This window comes from Miscanthus floridulus, chromosome 6, assembly GCF_019320115.1.
Source record: "Miscanthus floridulus cultivar M001 chromosome 6, ASM1932011v1, whole genome shotgun sequence".
Classification (NCBI taxonomy): Eukaryota; Viridiplantae; Streptophyta; class Magnoliopsida; order Poales; family Poaceae; genus Miscanthus; species Miscanthus floridulus.
This window is the reverse complement of record NC_089585.1, coordinates 14,503,993-14,521,406: the sequence shown is the minus strand read 5'-3', so window position 1 is coordinate 14,521,406 and position 17,414 is coordinate 14,503,993. Positions and strand designations below refer to the sequence as shown.

The 17,414-nt window shown below is 44.5% G+C and overlaps 2 protein-coding genes across 3 annotated transcripts; one reads left to right on the top strand and one right to left on the bottom strand.

Annotated features, from left to right (window-relative positions):
* Positions 1-9,196: 9,196 nt before the first annotated feature.
* Positions 9,197-9,844, bottom strand: LOC136457705 (non-classical arabinogalactan protein 30-like). Its single transcript, XM_066457725.1, has one exon. It carries the CDS (start codon positions 9,842-9,844, stop codon positions 9,197-9,199), a length of 648 nt encoding a protein of 215 aa, XP_066313822.1.
* A 2,440-nt stretch (positions 9,845-12,284) lies between these two features.
* On the top strand, positions 12,285-16,736 carry LOC136457703 (transcription initiation factor TFIID subunit 15b-like). 2 transcript variants are annotated; one of them, XM_066457724.1, is made up of 9 exons: positions 12,287-12,455; positions 12,534-12,566; positions 12,666-12,753; positions 13,402-14,215; positions 14,870-15,020; positions 15,112-15,193; positions 15,931-16,134; positions 16,248-16,299; positions 16,387-16,736. In XM_066457724.1, exons 1-7 carry the CDS (start codon positions 12,386-12,388, stop codon positions 16,043-16,045), a joined length of 1,353 nt encoding a protein of 450 aa, XP_066313821.1. In that variant the 5' UTR covers positions 12,287-12,385; the 3' UTR covers positions 16,046-16,134; positions 16,248-16,299; positions 16,387-16,736. The 2 variants fall into 2 exon arrangements, with proteins under 2 accessions (XP_066313820.1, XP_066313821.1); XM_066457723.1 differs by having other exon boundaries at positions 12,285-12,455; positions 12,534-12,753.
* Positions 16,737-17,414: the final 678 nt, after the last annotated feature.

Here is a 17,414-nt window from a genome sequence, read left to right as displayed (position 1 = left end):
TTCCTTTTTACTGAGTAGGTGGATATCTCTACAAAACAAGTTTTACTTACATTTAGCAATTTAGTTTTCAAAGGGGTGAACCTTTTGCTAACTATTAACTTGTCATCTAATTCCTTTGGAAGCAAACATTCAAGGTAAAGCTAATCACACACTATCTTCAAGCACAGCTATTCAAGCGGCATGGAACAAGGCACTTTGTCTAGCTTCACACAAGGAAAAATAGTAGCATCACATTGATTACAAGTTACTTAGTATTAGAACAAGGTGAGGGAAGCATATTTATGCATAAGCACAATCATGATGCATGCTTGTCCTATTCGTCCTCACAAAATTGCCAGCCTAAGGCGGCAATCACGTTCTATGTCGGTGGCATAACACGTACTCTCTCGACATATAGCTAGTCGTCAGCTACATTCAAGCTACACATTCGTGGTTAGCGTACCTGCAGACAAATTCATTGCAGCCCATCCCCACAAGAGATAAATAAGCACACAATGAAAGCGGTAAACTAAGATACTCTCCATATATACATCCCCAGATATATATACTTCGATATCCATAGCTACCCGACAGATATACCCATAATTAAGTACCTTCGTATATACATGTGTGTAATATGTAAATATTCCAGTAACCATAACCAACTCTCCCCTAGACCGATACTTGGACGGTCATGCTCTCATAACTCACACTTACCTGAGCGTAGAGGCCATTGATCCATACATTACCATTCAAGTGAACGGCATCCATACAATAGCACGCCGTATGAACGACGAAAGTAAAAACTGCAAGAAGTAAACCCCCACACTTAGTACTTAGATAGCCACCTAATAGTCCTTAACTGGGCATAAAGGAGTATGTCACTAGCATAGTTTTGCAATTAAGTTTTGACAAATTTGCCTATCGCTAAAGTTTTAGTTAAAATAGACTTTTTAAAACCAAAACTTGGCTTTTAAAACTATGTACCTGACAGTATTATGCTTAATCTCGCTCTGATACCAGCTGTGATAGAACCGCCCAATTTATACAAGATCAAGTACGGATTGTCCCCGCTTAACACATTGACACGCGCATACTCACTTATATAAACCCTGGTAGTCCGCTGAGTGTCACGCAGGACCTCGATAAATCAACATCACAATCAAGATCATGTGATTAAGCAAATACACATCACATACACAGAGTTGCAGCAGAAATAATATTACAATGAGTTGCACAATTAATAGTACAAGTTTGGGGTTTCAAAATTGATTAGTGAAAACAACATAGCTTTCAAATGATTACATTAATATAAGTTTCAGATACATTGCTAGCATAAGTGACATCCTCAGATAAAAGCATATAGATGAGAAGTAAATATAGAGTCATCGAGCCCACCGGCGGTTAACCACCATCTTCAGCAGGCCAAAACCTCACCTGCAATATGGTGGTATAAACCTTGAGTACTCGAATATACTCAGCTAGACTTACCCATCATAACCAAAAATAAAATTGACTCCAAGGAGTATGCAAAGCTTTATAAGTGGAGGTAGATTGACAACATTTTGCATAAAAAGCGATTAACTCAATTATACAATTATAATTCTATCATCAAGTTAATTATAACTATCCATCTCTAGATTAGCAACTATCATATGCCAAACATGTGGTATATCTTTTAAGAGCATACAATAGTAACCATAGCAGGTATAGTAATTCCATGTTTATCCGAACTATCACATTTCATAATCCAATTACTACGATGTTGGGACTAGCCAAGTTTCTCACTATCCGGGAGAGACGGCGATTCGAATCGATTTCAACCAGCTAGGAATTTATTCCTAACACAGACCCAAGTAGACCAGATCATTAGTCGCCTTAGGTCACCTTTGGTACAACTCAGGTCCATATTTCGCGGGTCCGTACCGTGCCGTATAATCTAGGACACCAGATGCCAGGACGTTCAGGCCTAGCCTGCCCTTGGGCTCGGTCTGATCGCCCCCTGCAAGGAGCACACAACAGAACGGGGCCCGGCCTGAGTTGAGCTACTTGGCTTCACGGTCGGAATGAGTTATCCAGCCAGCTAAGTGATAGGCATGCGTTCAATCTTGTCAGAAGCGCCAACAATGGTATGGTCCTTAATCGACACAGACGAAATCACATGAGTCAACCTACACATAGACTCCGCCCGGCCTTGATTTACTTTTACCCCATGTTTCTTTTCCACGATAGCAAATATAGCCAACCATGCTCCGGTATCCACCTATATCTCGCAGGTGATAGAAAATCACCCGACTTCTACCGATCTAAGCAGGGCTAAGCATATACTCGATCCTAGACCTATACCAGGTTAAAGGTAGTATTTCTGTACAAGGAATTCATATGCATCAAGTGGTTCCAATCAACTCTTATAACCTAATGCATCAATCATAAGTACTTAAGTAATCATTCGTAAAATATTGGGAGGCTTAAAATGCTCTGCGGCTTGCCTGGGATCCAACACAAGTCAGTTCAGTTAGCTTGCACCGACTTGGTGACATCTCCGGTCCTAGCACTTGCTTAGTCCTTCCATCTTCGGGATAGATCCACCAAACCCAATCTTCGAGTTCGGCTCCATATCACATCCTTCACGTGTTCATCTAGCGTACCTAAATGAGATGCAAGATGCAGGTGTATGAATGTGATGAATGATAACACAAGATGCATCACATAAGCATTCAAGACAAACACAAGATTATGCAAGACATAGACACCAATAGCTATTTAACTAACATCACACCACTAACTATAGAGAGCAAGCACATCAAGCATAACACAAGTTTAACAAGGTCACAAGTATCATAACTTGACCATCAACAAGGGCATAAGCCACACTTAGCAACACATGGAGTAAACAAACACAACTAGCATATGTCTATTTCTGGACTGGAAACAATAGCTTCATGTTTGGATCATAACTAGAGTTATACAAATCCAATAGCCATGTAACAAGACATTCTGGAAAGCTTATGAATTTTTCTACAATTTAACTTTAATCATATTAGCATGATTCTCAAGTTAACTAAGTCAAATATACTCATTTACAGAAACTAGTCCATAATTGACAGAGAGCAGCCATTTCTGAAACCCAACTTTAAACAGGCATAACTCACAAACCACAAGGCCAAATACAACCAAATTTTAACAGCAGCTAGATACATGAATTATCTACAACTTTGTTATTATCACCAAAAACTCATTTAAATCCTAACTAGATCAAACACTAGCATCTTTCAGATCTGCTCATAATACAATCAAAACCTGATAGAAGACTTAAAAGTCATGTAACTCCTACACTATCTGGCCTATGACCTTACAATTTGAACACAAGAAATATCATGAAATTTGCTACAACTTTTGTATTCACTACAACCATAGCAAACATCATTTACACCATGAAAATAATTGCACAAGCAAAACTGCAATTGCAACCCAAAAGCAGTGGTACAGAAAACTGATCGGAACTTCATAGAAGCATAACTGGAGTTCTAGACCTCCAATAAATATGAACCATAACTTTTTGAAAATCTTAGGAAGTTACCTACAACTTTCTTATTCTCATATTAAGATGATTCTACAGTTAGAAGGGTCAATTAATCCAATAATTGCATCTCTGTCAAAAACATAGACAGAAACTGACATGCCACTTTAAACAGCTATAAATGGAGTTATACATGTCCACTAAATGTGGTTCTAGACTTTTTAGAAAGCTTAGCAAATTATAAACAACTTTTTTGTAAACACCTAAAGCTAATTCTACTACTAAGAAGGCCCCACAATAAGAACAAGGAAACCCTATCTGGTTTTTGGGCAGAAATAGCCACAGAGATTTAAGCAAGTATAACTCAAGATATACTTAACCAAAAATCATGATATTTAGCTTTTTGAAAAGCTTAATAAAATTACTACAACTCATGTATTATCATAAAGTCATGATTCATAACTTAACTAAGCCAATTAATTCAAACATGCAGTCCTATTCAGAATGGGAGCAAATCAAAATAGGGCATTTGTTATTTTTTATAACTCTTAAACTATCAATCCTAAAATATTGAAATTTTTACCAAACATCAAGAATAACCTTGGTAGCACTCCACAAAAATTTCACAATTATTTGAGCACAACAACTGCAGTTATAAAAAAACAAGTAAGACTAGCATTCAAACCCTAACTGCACAAATCCATTTTTACAGCTAAAACTTTAAACTAGAACACGTAATATTATAGATATACTGCATAGAAAATTTCACAAGGATTCCAAAAAGTCCTCATTTGCTATTTTAGGATTTTTCTACAATTTACTATGATTTTTCAAAGTGGATCATTCAAATCTGCCTAAATCAAAGAAAAAGAGATTTAAATCTTGCATCGGGGACCCTGCGGAAAATATAAATCAAACGTCAGCGAAGAGGTCCTTATGAGCACTATTCATTAGAGTCATTGCTTCGCACTTAGATCCTTCCCTTTTCTCGAATTGTTTCGCGAGATCCTTGGCGTGGCTTGGAGCAGTGGACGCGCGGGAGCTCGCCGGAGGCGGTGCGTCGGCGACGATGGAGGGGCGGGGAAGGACCAGGGGACCCGCATGCGCCCATGGGTAGCCGTGGCACGGCCAGAGATGGCCCGAGGCGGCCCAGCCACATGCGCGGCGGCCGCAGCGGACGGCGACGGCCCTGTACGCTGGCGCGGCAGCGATTTGCAACGAGGAGCTCACCGTCTCCGGCGGAGGCAACTCGGCTACAGCTTCCTAGGGCGAAAACCACACAAGAGAGAGAGCCGAGAGGGAACGAGCCACGGCAGTCACATACAGCTCAGCGTTAATGGCGGCAGCGGCCTGCTCCTTCGGCGCCCAGGCAAACAAGGAGAGGGAGGTGAGTGAGTGGAAGCTCTTGAGAGGCAGCGCCGGTCCTCAAATAGAAGAACAGGAAGAGCTGGCGAGCAGCCGGCGCGCATGGAGGCCACGCGGCAGCAAGCAGACTGCACGGTCTGCCACCGAACTCCAAATTCAAAAATTCTGAAGGAGCAGCAATACTACCTCGAAAATACGCCTGAAATCTCAATCTTTGTCCCTTCATATCTCCTAAACCAGTTAGTTTTGGCACAAGTTGTAGTAATAAAAGTTGTAGACCTACGCGACATCTCCAACTTTTCTTAAAGTGTCAAAGTCTGATTCGGCCTAGTTGGAGAGATACAAGGCTCCAAAGCAGGGTAAACGAAAACTGAAATCTCAGTTTCAGTCCATTAGGGACTTAGCCAAATTTTTGAGCTCCAAAACAGCCATGGATTCCAACTTGAGGGCTCGGTTTGACTTGCTTCAAAGCTGATCTAGCTCTTGACCATTAAACAAAGTTTGTTCTACTCTACTCAAACTTCAACTTTGATTTAAGGTGCAACTCCATGCAAGCACTATAAGTGATTGGTCAACATAGGTCAAAGTAGCATCACGGTAAAGCTTAAATCCATGTTTTAGACCGATGGAGGTATTTTCTTGTCCTCCGCTCAACACGAACCCTTCATGACTTTTGTTGTAGAGTTCAATTAGTGTCATTTGGGTAAGGTTGCAAGGTTTGGTTGATGATCTAGAATTCCATTCACTTTATAAAACAATCCAGGCAAGGACATAACTTGTCATTTCATGTGACTTCTTGATTCCAAACTTCACGAAACTTTTCCATGGATCAATATAGATGGATATTGATGCGAGACACATGAAACAAGTACATCCAGCATTACCCAAGCATACTTTTTAGAAAGGGCAGCATGTAAGCAATGGTGCATGGTCCAAGTTTAAGTGCTGGCTCATTTTCATATGTTTGATCTAACATCTTCATCATCACTTAATATGCCATGTTTGAGCTCAAACCCATTGCTTAACTGGTGGTAAACACTTGGGGTGTTACAGAGGCCATCCTCTTATGCTTACCTTTTCTGGTTTGGGGTTTGAAGTGGGTTTCACATTGGCAATCATGTTCAGACGCTTTTGGCACATAGAAGGATGGGTTGGCAATTTCTGTATTCGTATGTGATATGGTTATGCGAATTACATGTATGGCATTATATTTTCCATAAAAGGAGAGGCAGATATGAAGTATTTTTTCCTTATAGTCGTCAGACAAGACAGATTAAAACCATTTTGTTCTCATAAGGTTGCAGTTTTTTAGTTAATTTTCATTACATTATATCCTCAAAAAAGTGACAATATTGTTTTGCTATCTTCATTTCTCCCAACATACAAGCCATAACTAATACTGTAAGGAAAAAAAACTTGGAACAAAGCTCAGAACTGTACTTGACTGCAACCATCTGAAATTCTAGATCCAATTTATTCCAGCTGTAAAGAAATGAGAATCAAATTTCGGCAGAAGTCCATAAAACATTGACCTCTTGGGTGGGAGTGGGGAGCAGTGTCTGTCCGAACCTGGGCACCTGAAGAGTGTGCTCGCGACTCCGACAGGCCGCGCGCACCGGCGACTTCCATGTCTAGGAGAGCCGACCGACGATGCGCACACGGTAATCCACGGCGTCATCGGCCCTGTTCGGCAGGACTTATTGCTGTTGCGGCTGATTTGTAGGGCTGATTTATTGTGAGAGAAAAACACTGTTTCCATGGCTGAAAAGTTGGGCTGATTCTGGCTGCTCAAGCGAACAGGGCCATCATCTCAACTCAACTGCAAACGCCCTCGCGGAACCCTATATCACTCGAAACCAATCAAGTATTCAAAGGCGAGACCGAAACTCAAGCGTGGCCATCTGTAGCGGCAATGAGATGAACTCGCCTGAAAATTCAGCGGTGCATTGGAGAGGGAAGGCATTTCGAGTGGGAAATTTCACCCTTCTGTTCCGCTGAATCAAGTGACGGAACGGAAGGAAAGAGGAACAGTGCAGTGTTGCGGGCCCACAAGTCAGGGAGTATACCCCCAATTTTTTTGGAGAGCAGCCCTCCCAAGGGCAGAGCCTTCATTTTCATTTGGATCATGCTTGTATCCGGCGTCCGTCCCTTTACTCTCGTCCGGACGAGTCTCGTCCACTCATTCACTCATTCACGGACCCAGCCCACGTCGCACGCTTGCTCTACACTGCGCGACCCCGCTCGCGGGACAATTCTGCTCACCCGCGCCGCCCCCGCTCGGATGGACTCCGCCTGCGTCGTTCGCTGACGCCACCCATCATCACGGGACAGACTCCGCTCGCCCGCGCCGCCCCCCGCTTGCGAGACGGACTCTACCTGCGCCGCCCCCACCCATGTCCGAACTCGCGCCTCCTGTCGCGGCCGCGCTCCATTCGCCTGCCGCGGCCACTACGAGCTCCGCATCGACGACCTTCGAGCACTCCATGGCATCGAGCTTCACAAGGACGAGCTCCATTCGTCCAAGCAGTAAGGTGACATTGCGCTGAAAGCACGTGTTGCAAGCAATGTTTCGATTGTTTCAGTTGTTTTAGAGATATGTTGCATGGGTTTCGTATGGATGTTGCATATGTTGCAATAGTTGTACACTTATGTTGCAAACGTCTGCCCTAATGTTTCATTTGTTTTTTAGACGTATATTGCAAGTGTGTTTATTTGAAAGTTGCATATGTTTCATGCATATGTTGCAAATGTTTTATCTGGATATTGCGTACGTGTTGCAATGGTTTTGAAGTGTTTCATGTGTTTTTTTCAAGTGTTTCAGACACATGTTTCAAATGTTTCATCTATCTTCATACGTATGTTGCAAATGTTTCATCTGGATGTTTCAAAAGTAGATCAGGTCTTGCACATGTTGGAATGGCGCCGGTAGCTGGCGGACAACGACTTGTCACAGGGTTTCGGCTTCTACCACGCGCGGCGCGCCTCACCCCTCTCCTTTTCCTCCCCTTCTTTTCCTTCCCTCCATCTCGCCGCGGTAGTTCGAGCTCGGTGCGAAACCCTACCCGACGAGCACACAAATGCCCGCGGAGGTGGTGGGCCGACGGGCGACGCGATGCTCGCGTATTGGCCCCGGAGCAAGCTGAGGTCCGCCCCACCCGCTCGCTACGCGCGGGAAACAAGCAGCCGCGGGCGTCCGGACGCTAATAACGCCCTTTTCATTTTTACTGTGGTTTACATGGAAATGTAGAGCTAGGTATTTGTTCAAAACTGTTTAATTTATGTCGTGAGGTAAAGATTTTTTTGGACTGAGAGAGTGTCAATTTCATTGAATCGAGCAAGATTCGCGAGTATTATTTCTGATGAAGCTAAATAACTACCTAGCCTGATCTCCGCAGGAATAGATCAGATATATATCAAGACATACCTGATACCCCAATCAGGAAGCGGAGTGCCAAGCAGGTCTTCAGTCGCGAATCTTTATCAGAATGTTAATTTGTCAAACGCATAACATTCTCAGGCTGTAAAAGAGAACTGTAAGGCTATCCGCACTCGTCCACCTCTATTTCCATCTCTAAAAAGGAATATTCTATCCTAGTCATCGAGATTCTCTACTTTATACCTATTTCTCCCACACCCGTGTTATCTCTATCCCATACTCTATACCAACTGTTCCATATTTTATTTCCCTCTCTCCCCCTTTCTCTCTCACCAACTCTCTCTCTCCGCGCTACAGTGTATAGCGTGCGTGCTGCGGGCGCTGAGAGTAGCGCTGCACTGTGCAGCCGGTACGCTACCGGCGGCTTTGCAGGCACACGGTGCAGGCGCGTGCACGCTACAGCGCACGGTGCCGGGCTGTTTGCAGGTCGCGGTGCGGATAGGCTAAGACATGTCTGCATCTTTATAACTTTCTTAACAGAGAAACAAAGAAGAACATTTTTTTTCGAGAACACATTCGTTGACGTGTGTTTCATTATGAGGGAAAAACAAAGAAGAACTAACACAGTTCAGATACGACCATCTGGCAGCATATCGTAAACGATCAGATGTATACAAAGAGAGCCATGATTCGGAGGCTTGAACCTTGAAGTTTACAAATATAAATGCCTTCTCACGTACTTTAAAGACATCAGAGCAACTTTAGCTTACAGAGAATGTCACACTGCAAACAACAAATTAAACACCGGTCCAGAACTGGGGAAATATTAAAGAAAAAGGAAATCGAAATCATCCTCCGAAATGCATGGAACATATGAATCACTTCTCTCAGATCACTAGCGCACGTACGCGTGTGCTCATCATGGTCCTGGCACACACTAGTGTTCTCGCGTGCGCTCAGTAGTGGCGCGTGGGCGCGCACTCCCTCGACCTGAACGCGAGCGGGCCGGCGGCGTAGACGACGTTCCTGAAGCCACGGCCGTCGATCCACTGCTTGCCCTCGTCGCGGAGCGGCGCGCCCTCCAAGCCGCCGTGGATGTTGGTGATGATGTTGCATTTGGGGTCGGGCGACGAGAGCAGGCGCACGAAGCAGGCCCCGCGGGGGTCCTTGTCCAAGTAGCCGTCGGCGCGCTGGACGCCGAACTCGGCGTGGAAGTAGCCGTTGTCGTCGGCGACGCGCCGCCGGTACGCCATGACGCGGTTCTTCCTGTCGCGGCAGGTGACGGTCACATTGGCCCCTGGCAGCGGCGCCGCGCCGTCCAGGCTCTGCGAGCCCCGCTTCGCGCAGCTCTGGCACACCACCAGGCCCTCCACACGCACCACCACCAGCTTCTTGTCGTCGTAGCCGTGCGCGGCCGGCGCCGGCTTGGGCGTGGCGGGCTGCGGGGTGTAGGGCGCGGGCGTCGGCGTCGGCGCTGGCGTGGCGGGCGTCGGGGTGTAGGGCGCCGGTGTCGAGGGGCTAGGTGTCTGACTGCCGTAGCCGCCGGCCGTGGCGCCGGTGACGAGGAGGGACAGGAGGACGGCGATGGGGAGGAATGCCGTCATCGCTGCTTGGCGGGGAGCGTGTCGATCGCTCGGAGGAGGAGATCGATGGAGATGGCTTGAGCTCTGGTTGTGTGGAAATGGCGGGAGGAGCACGGTTTATATACACGTGACAGGGTGAGGGTCAGCCGTCAGTCTGTTAAAAAAAATGGCGCAGACGTGCGGCCATGTAGGGCGTGGGGGACGAGTCGTGATCGCCTTGTGCCCTTGTCGGCATTGCGCTACGTGAAGGCCAGTTTGTTTTGTTTCGATCCATGGCTCAGGGGATTTCGTCCCGTTGAAACGAGTACTGTAGTGATAATGATTGGTCCATACAAAAGAGTTCAGACACAAAGAACATTCTTTGCCGGCGTGTAATGATGAGATGAGATCCGTATAGTATTTTCAGAGATTGTGCGACCCGTGTGTGTTGAGGCCACGCTTATCTAACGAACATCCGGTGAGAAATACGTATATGCGAATTGCAAGGACTTTTAGGGGGTGTTTGGTTCCTACAGGAAAATTTTAGTCCCTGTCCCACCGGATGTTTGGACACATGCATGAAGTATTAAATATAGACGAAAAAAATAACTAATTGCACAGATTGTGGCTAATTTGCGAGACGAATTTTTTAAGCCTAATTAGGCCATGATTTGACAATGTGATGCTACAGTAAATACGTGCTAATTGCGGATTAATTAGGCTTAATAAATTTGTCTTGTAAATTAGTCTCCATCTATGTAATTAGTTTTATAATTAACTCATATTTAGTTCTCCTAAATAGCATTCGAACATCCGATGTGACATGGACTAAAATTTAGTCCATAGAACCAAACACCCCCTTAATTTTCTTATTCTTCTCTTCTTCTTTTGATATAAGGAGCTCGTTTATTGCCCAATGGCGAAGCTCAGCATGTAGGCTAAACTTTCTATATTGAGGTCCATCCTCCATCGGGGTATTCAGCCGTCTCTAAGTAAGTTGAATAACCACCGTGCTTTATTGTAAAACTAGCTATATATTGGTGGATAATGTAGCTATTATTTTAAAATCAATAAAGTGTAATTAAAAAAAGTGTTATGTGACGGTTTTCTAAAAAAACTAAAATTTAATTAAAAATTACCACTATTAGAGCAAACAATCAAGAAATCGGCCTCATAGGTTGTACTCCCTCTACCCACACATTTGTTTAGTTTGGAGTCGAGATTGATCCTTTGTTTGATTTAGGGGCAGGTGGAATATGAAACAATCCTTGTGAGCAAATGTTCTTCCGAGATGCTGTCTCTAGGTGTCCCTCCAAATTCGAGGTACGAGCTCGTCCCATCACGATGTCATTCTCTTTTTCGTTGTCGCGTGTTTCTTCCTCTTTTATCCTCCCGTTGGCAGGCGTGACCTCGGTGAGGGCAAGCTCGATCCCAACGCTAGCAGGCACAGCCCTAACATGATTTAGGGTCAGGTGGAATATGAAACTGTCCCTGGGAGTACATGTTCTTGTGAGATGTTGTCTCTCGGTGTCCCTCCAAATTCGAGGTACGAGCTCGGCCCATCGTGATGTCATTTTCTTTTTCGTTGCCGCGTGTTTCTTCCTCTTTTTCTCGTCCCGTTGGCAGGCCTGAACTCGGTGAGGACAAGCTCGACTCCAACGCTAGCAAGCGCAGCCCTAACATGAGTGAGCTCAGCCTCGACCATGGCAAGATGCCCTTGATCGCTGTGGTTGGGCAACTTTGTCGAAGAAGCTGGAAAAAAGGTGAAAGATGATATGTGAGTCTCACTTAACGAATATCTAACGTAACACAGATAGTGATGTATCTACTTCATCTATATCCCTCCAACCAAAAACACAGAGTAGGGACATCACTATTCCATCAACCAAACATAGAGTAGATGCCATCTTATATCCTAAGAAGACTAAATGAATTTATCTCGTCCCTCTTGTCTCAAAACCAAACATATCCTAAGAGTTTCTATAACTTTTAAGATAAAAAAAATTAAGGAGGGAGGAAAAAACATTTCAAACCTCTACCTAAAATCAACGCTCGTGATTCTCAATTGACACGATTATTGGCGGGTTCAGTTAGCCCTTGACTGGTTACTCAGAAACCCTTATATTTGTGGATATAATTTGAATATAAAAATATCATCTCATGTATGCAGAAAGTAGCTTCTTGTAGTTGTTTAAAAAAAGTTGTAGATCCGTCAAATTAATAACTCAAATCAAAATACTGAAAAACACTCAAATGGTAGTTTTTGCTGGGCCAAAAACAGCAGCATATACGAGCGATGCAACTGCCGCAGGCTCAACAAAGCCCAAAATACATAGTGATACTGGGCTTATATGTATTCCAAGAAGCCAATCGGCCCAGTTTCGGTCACCCAAACCGCCCTATAATAGCCCACCACTGTTAAGCACAGTACGATTTATCCCGGTTGCAACTTGGAAACGCGGCTTCTTTTTGCCCTACTCCACGTACACATACTCCTACCTCCCTGTCCGCATCACGAGCGCTCTATTCCGCCCTGTCTTCTCGAACGGTCCCAAACCCTAGGCCTAGGCGCGACCTGAGCCCATGTCAGGGTCTTACGGATCCGACGACTACCGCGGCGGCGGCGGCGGCGGCGGCGGATACGGTGGCCGAGGTCGCGTTTGGATCCCCCGACCTGCGTGCGTGTGTCTGTCTCCCTGGATCTGATTCTGAGCGATTCGTGCTTGTGCAGGTGGCGGCGGCGGCGGCGGCCGTGGGCGCGGAGGCGGTGGAGGAGGGTATGGAGGTGGCGGCGCGGGAGGAGGATATGGAGGTGGTGGTGGTGGAGGCTACGGCGGTGGCGGCGGCGGGTTCGGTGGCGGAGGACGAGGTGGCGGTGGTGGTGGAGTTGGCCGAGGCGGTGGCGGGCGCGGGGGTGGACGCGAAGGCGACTGGGTTTGCCCTGACGCAAGGTGCGTTTTCAATAGCTTGTTCGTCGATTGTCTGTTGGAACTAGATTCGTTGAATCGTGTTATTCCATACTGTGATGAGAATTCTGGCGTGTAGACTCGAATCAAGTAAAACTGTTTCGAGATGTTTTTTTTGCGGTGTTTGGGTGATTGAATCATTATGCTGTCGGATAATGATTTGCATGCGGCATGGTGTGCAGGACCTAGCTCCCTGTTCCTTTAGCTTGATTTGCATCCATGTAGCTGGATGGTATATAGCTACCTGTTGTTTGCGATGTCTTATTTACAGGACTTTAATAAGCTTCTATGGATTGAAACATTGGGTGTCTTGATTTCATTATAATTCCAAAAGATTTGGGGGCTAGATGGCTAGTGATGACAATTTCAAGCTGAGTTTCATGGCTTTTAAATTTATTTGATATTTGACTTTGAGATGCAATTCAGGACAACTGTAATAGATGTATACATTTGATTAGGATTATAGGAAAGGGTTATGGTTTGTTTTTTTGGGTATAGTTTCATATATGTGTTCTTTTCTTTGTATGTAGTAGCTTTAGTTCTTCCATGATGCAGAAAGCTTAATTGTTTTATTATAACTGATTTCTTGATGTATCTCTTTCCTGAAAAAAAAATTTACGAATCTTGATGCAGTTGTGGCAATGTGAACTTCGCGAGGAGGACTGAATGCAATAAGTGTGGAGCACCTTGCCCAAGTGGAGGTGGTGGCGGTGGGGGTGGGGGCTATAATAGGTCTGGTGGAGGTGGTGGGGGCTACAACAACCGTGGCAGTGGTGATTATGGTTCTGGAGGAGGTGGTGGTTTCGACAGAGATGGCGGAGACTACAATTCTGGTGGGCGTGGTGGTGGAGGTGCGGGCAGAGGAGGATACAATCGAAGTGGTGGTAGTGACCGTGGTGGCAGAGGTGGCAGCTATGGGGGACGAGATCAGGAGAACCAAAGGGGTAGTGAAGGTGGCTACAATGCTGGTGGCTATGGACAAGCTCCTCCACAAGGTCCTTCCTATGGTGGTCCTGTGGGTGACTATGCAGCGCCTCCTAGCTCCTATGGAGGCAACAATGCTTATGGTTCAGATTCTGCAGTGCCGCCTCCTAATAGCTACAGTGGTGGCCCGGGCTCATACCCACCAAGCTATGGTGCCCCGCCTCCACACCAATATGGTGGTGCCCCAGGGGGGCAAGGGGGTCTGCCTCCTACATATGATGGTGGATATGGTGGTCGGTCCATGCCTGGGGGTGGAGGATCTGGGGGTGCACCGCCACCTTATCATGGCGGCGGTGGCGGCGGCGGTTATACTGGTAGTGCTGACCCTGAATCAGCTGGAAAAGTTAAGCAGTGTGATGAAAATTGTGACGAGACATGTGACAATGCAAGGATTTACATCTCAAATTTGCCTCCTGATGTCACTGTTGAGGAATTACAGGAGCTATTTGGAGGAATCGGCCAGGTATAATTCAATTTACATCACTTCCTTTTGTGCGATAGTAATTGTATGCTTTACAAGATTATCATTTTCTCTAATGGTATATATATTTCATAATTCTGTAACAGAATTCGTTACTTCTCTTTTACTAGTTTGCTAGTTAGATTTGTATGCCAGTAATTGTGCTCACTGTAATTGTGCATTTTATAGCCAAAATTTCTACTGCTGAATAGGTAGAACAACCTTTAGTAGTTAACTAATTATTCTGTGTAATTATATTCATGCAATCTTCTAATGTGACTTCTGGTGATGGAAAATGTTATGGCTTACATCAAATCTAGTGTTTCACTGCATCCTTGGTTGTTATTATGCTTCTAAGAATTTTAGCTTATTTGTTTAGGATATCTGTATGGAACTGATTTTTCTCGCCTTTCTATATTTAATATTGTACAGTTGGTTTCACATTATGTTGAGTCTGTCATTAACTAACACTTTTTTAGAGTTTCATTTTTAGATTCTTATTATCAATCATCACTTTTTTTAGAGTTTCATCTTGTTTTTGCATGCGCTATCATGCTGTTCAAACCAATTCATTTATTTAATGTGTTGCCGTTCATCTTCGTGTTACCTTTGCATCGGATGATTCTGCAATGCTTGCGGCTATTTTTTTAAAAAAAGGTTGGAAGGATCAAGCAAAAACGTGGTTACAAAGATCAGTGGCCCTGGAACATAAAAATATATACTGATGACTCTGGAAAAGCCAAAGGAGATGCTTGCCTTGCTTATGAAGATCCTTCTGCTGCTCACTCAGCTGGTGGATTTTACAATAGTAAGATTTCTGTCGAGTTTTCATTGTTAGTGATATCAATTTCTCCAATGCATGGTCCAGTTCAGTTTCTAATGCATCTATTCTGTTCTAGATTATGACATGAGAGGCTACAAAATCAGCGTTGTGATGGCTGAGAAATCAGCACCCAGAGCAGCACCCTCTTATGGGCATGGGTAAGTAGTTTTTATCTGTTTATTTGCTAGATGCGAAGTGTGGATTGCCATATCAAATTGAATCAAGTACTACTGGTATTGGAATTCCATAGTCTATGGAATTTCATTTGCATGACACTTTTAGCTACAAAAGATAATTCCCATCAGAAACAAAAACACATGATCGACTTTTATATGCCATGCACTGTTAACACTTCATTTTGATCTAGGCTTTGAATTAGCTTCATAATAGATATTGTCCAACCAAACTGAGTTTGTAAATTGTTCTATCATACATAAGATACTAATGGTTGATCAGAAACACATAGCCCAAAGGTCATGATTTGTGCTTTCATTCAGGCCCTTTTATGATATACTTCTAAATAAGTAATACATGGGTGGTGAATGGTTACGTTTTCAGCTTTTGTTGGCTTGAACTCTCCTATTCACAGAAGCTAATTAGTTGAACAAAGTAATATTTGTGCTGATTGCAATACCATATATTATTAAAAATTCATTGATGGGAGGGGAAATAGTTAGAATGTTTCAACAGACGAAGTAATTACATTTTTGTGTGCTATGTTGTCATGTGCTAATGTTTACGAATTGAAATTATGTTTGTTTGTCATCTGTGAACCATGAGTGATTTCATCAAGGTTATTACACAAGCGGAAAAGGAAGCGCTTCAAATTTGTGTGCTAAATCATGATTCATGTGGATGCCCCTTTTATGTAATTTGGACTGTGTGATGTGTGCAGTGGTGGCCGTGGTGGTGGCTATGGTGGTGGTGGACGCAGGGATAATAACAGAGATGGCGGGGGCCATGGACCCAATAGAAACCAGGGTGGTGGTTCGCGTTCACGGCCATACTGAAAACAACTAATATTGTTACTGTGATTTTCGTCTGTGAGAAACCATTTCTATTCCTGTTCTACGGATTTGTACTCATACAGGCGCATAAGGTAGGTTGTCTGCTTTCCTTATTGGACTTATGTTAAATTGTCATACATCAGTCTTGGTCGGACTTATGTTTGTCCAAAAGTGATTGATCTATGTTGTATGAATTTTTGCATAGAGGCAGATGGATATAAGCTCCAAATGCTGGTAGGTTTGTGATGTTATTTCAGGTGAGTGCCGAACCGTTATGATTGCTTATATTTCTTCGTTTTCTCTTTGTTATTAATCTAATGCTTACATTCCACATGGTACCTCAGCCGGTGGATCACTCCTGTAAGCTTTGGATTTTGCTGTGAAGAACAGGTAGGGCGGTTTTGTTCTGTGATAGGTTTATTAGATTTCGTGTATATTAGACGACATATCAACCAACATTCATAGAATGTTCGACATCCATTTTTGTTTGAATGGATGGAGGGGTTTTAACTTATACTGTAGGATGTACTTAGCTTAGGTTGCCACAAACATCTGGCTTCATATAGATGGTGACTTGTAGCTTATTTTGGTAAAGAGCGTATTCTTGGATCAAGGCTGCCCTATCTCATCATCCTCAGCAACACGATATGACGTTTTGTGTTTTATATATAAATAGAAGAGCAGATTGCGTGAATTGGTTCTTCATATGCCCTGTGAGGCCTCTCGGGACTGGGAGCTCGTGCCTTTGGTTAATTGACCTGGAGGTGTTTGACATCTTTTTCTCTAAGTACCCATTCCTTGCACCGATCAGACATATCGGTCGAGTGGGCATTCTGATGGCGAACCAGGATTGGTATTTTCGTGGCTGAGGCTTCTTATTTGAGCCTTTTCCCTGTGTGCCATTATAAAAGATGCTCAAAGCCTACAGGCCACTAAAAAGTTCAAACACCCTGGTGTCATGACACTTTTTTTTTTTTTTGCCTCCCAAGCTATTCCGTCCACCTTTCGTTTGGTTTTTGCTATTTGCCAGCCCTGACACGTGGGCCTAGCCAGTGAAAACGTCTAAAATGCCTTTCTCGCATAACCTTATCCTCTACCTCTTTCTCTCTTCGTCGGGTGGGGCCAAGTTGTCAGCGACTCCAACACCTTCTTCCTCAAGACGAGCAGCCTCTGGCGCCCGTTGCTTCAGCTGACGCGGAAGGAGCATGGGACGACGATGGAGACGGGGATGGCGTCGAGGATGGGTCGGTCTCCATGTCCGTCTCCTCGCCCTCGATCGCGTCGTCGAACTGGAGGTGCTCGCCGTTTGAGCGCACCCCTGCTCGCGCGCCAGTCGCTAGCACGAGCCCTGTCCTCGGACGCCCGCCTTGCT

Coding starts and splice junctions, on each gene's coding strand:
- LOC136457705 (XM_066457725.1), bottom strand. CDS start 9,844: ATGACGGCATTCCTCCCCATCGCCGTCCTCCTGTCCCTCCTCGTCACC.
- LOC136457703 (XM_066457723.1), top strand. CDS start 12,386: ATGTCAGGGTCTTACGGATCCGACGACTACCGCGGCGGCGGCGGCGGC. Junction 14,216..14,869: donor TATTTGGAGGAATCGGCCAG/GTATAATTCAAT, acceptor TTTTAAAAAAAG/GTTGGAAGGATCAAGCAAAA. Junction 15,021..15,111: donor AGCTGGTGGATTTTACAATA/GTAAGATTTCTG, acceptor ATTCTGTTCTAG/ATTATGACATGAGAGGCTAC.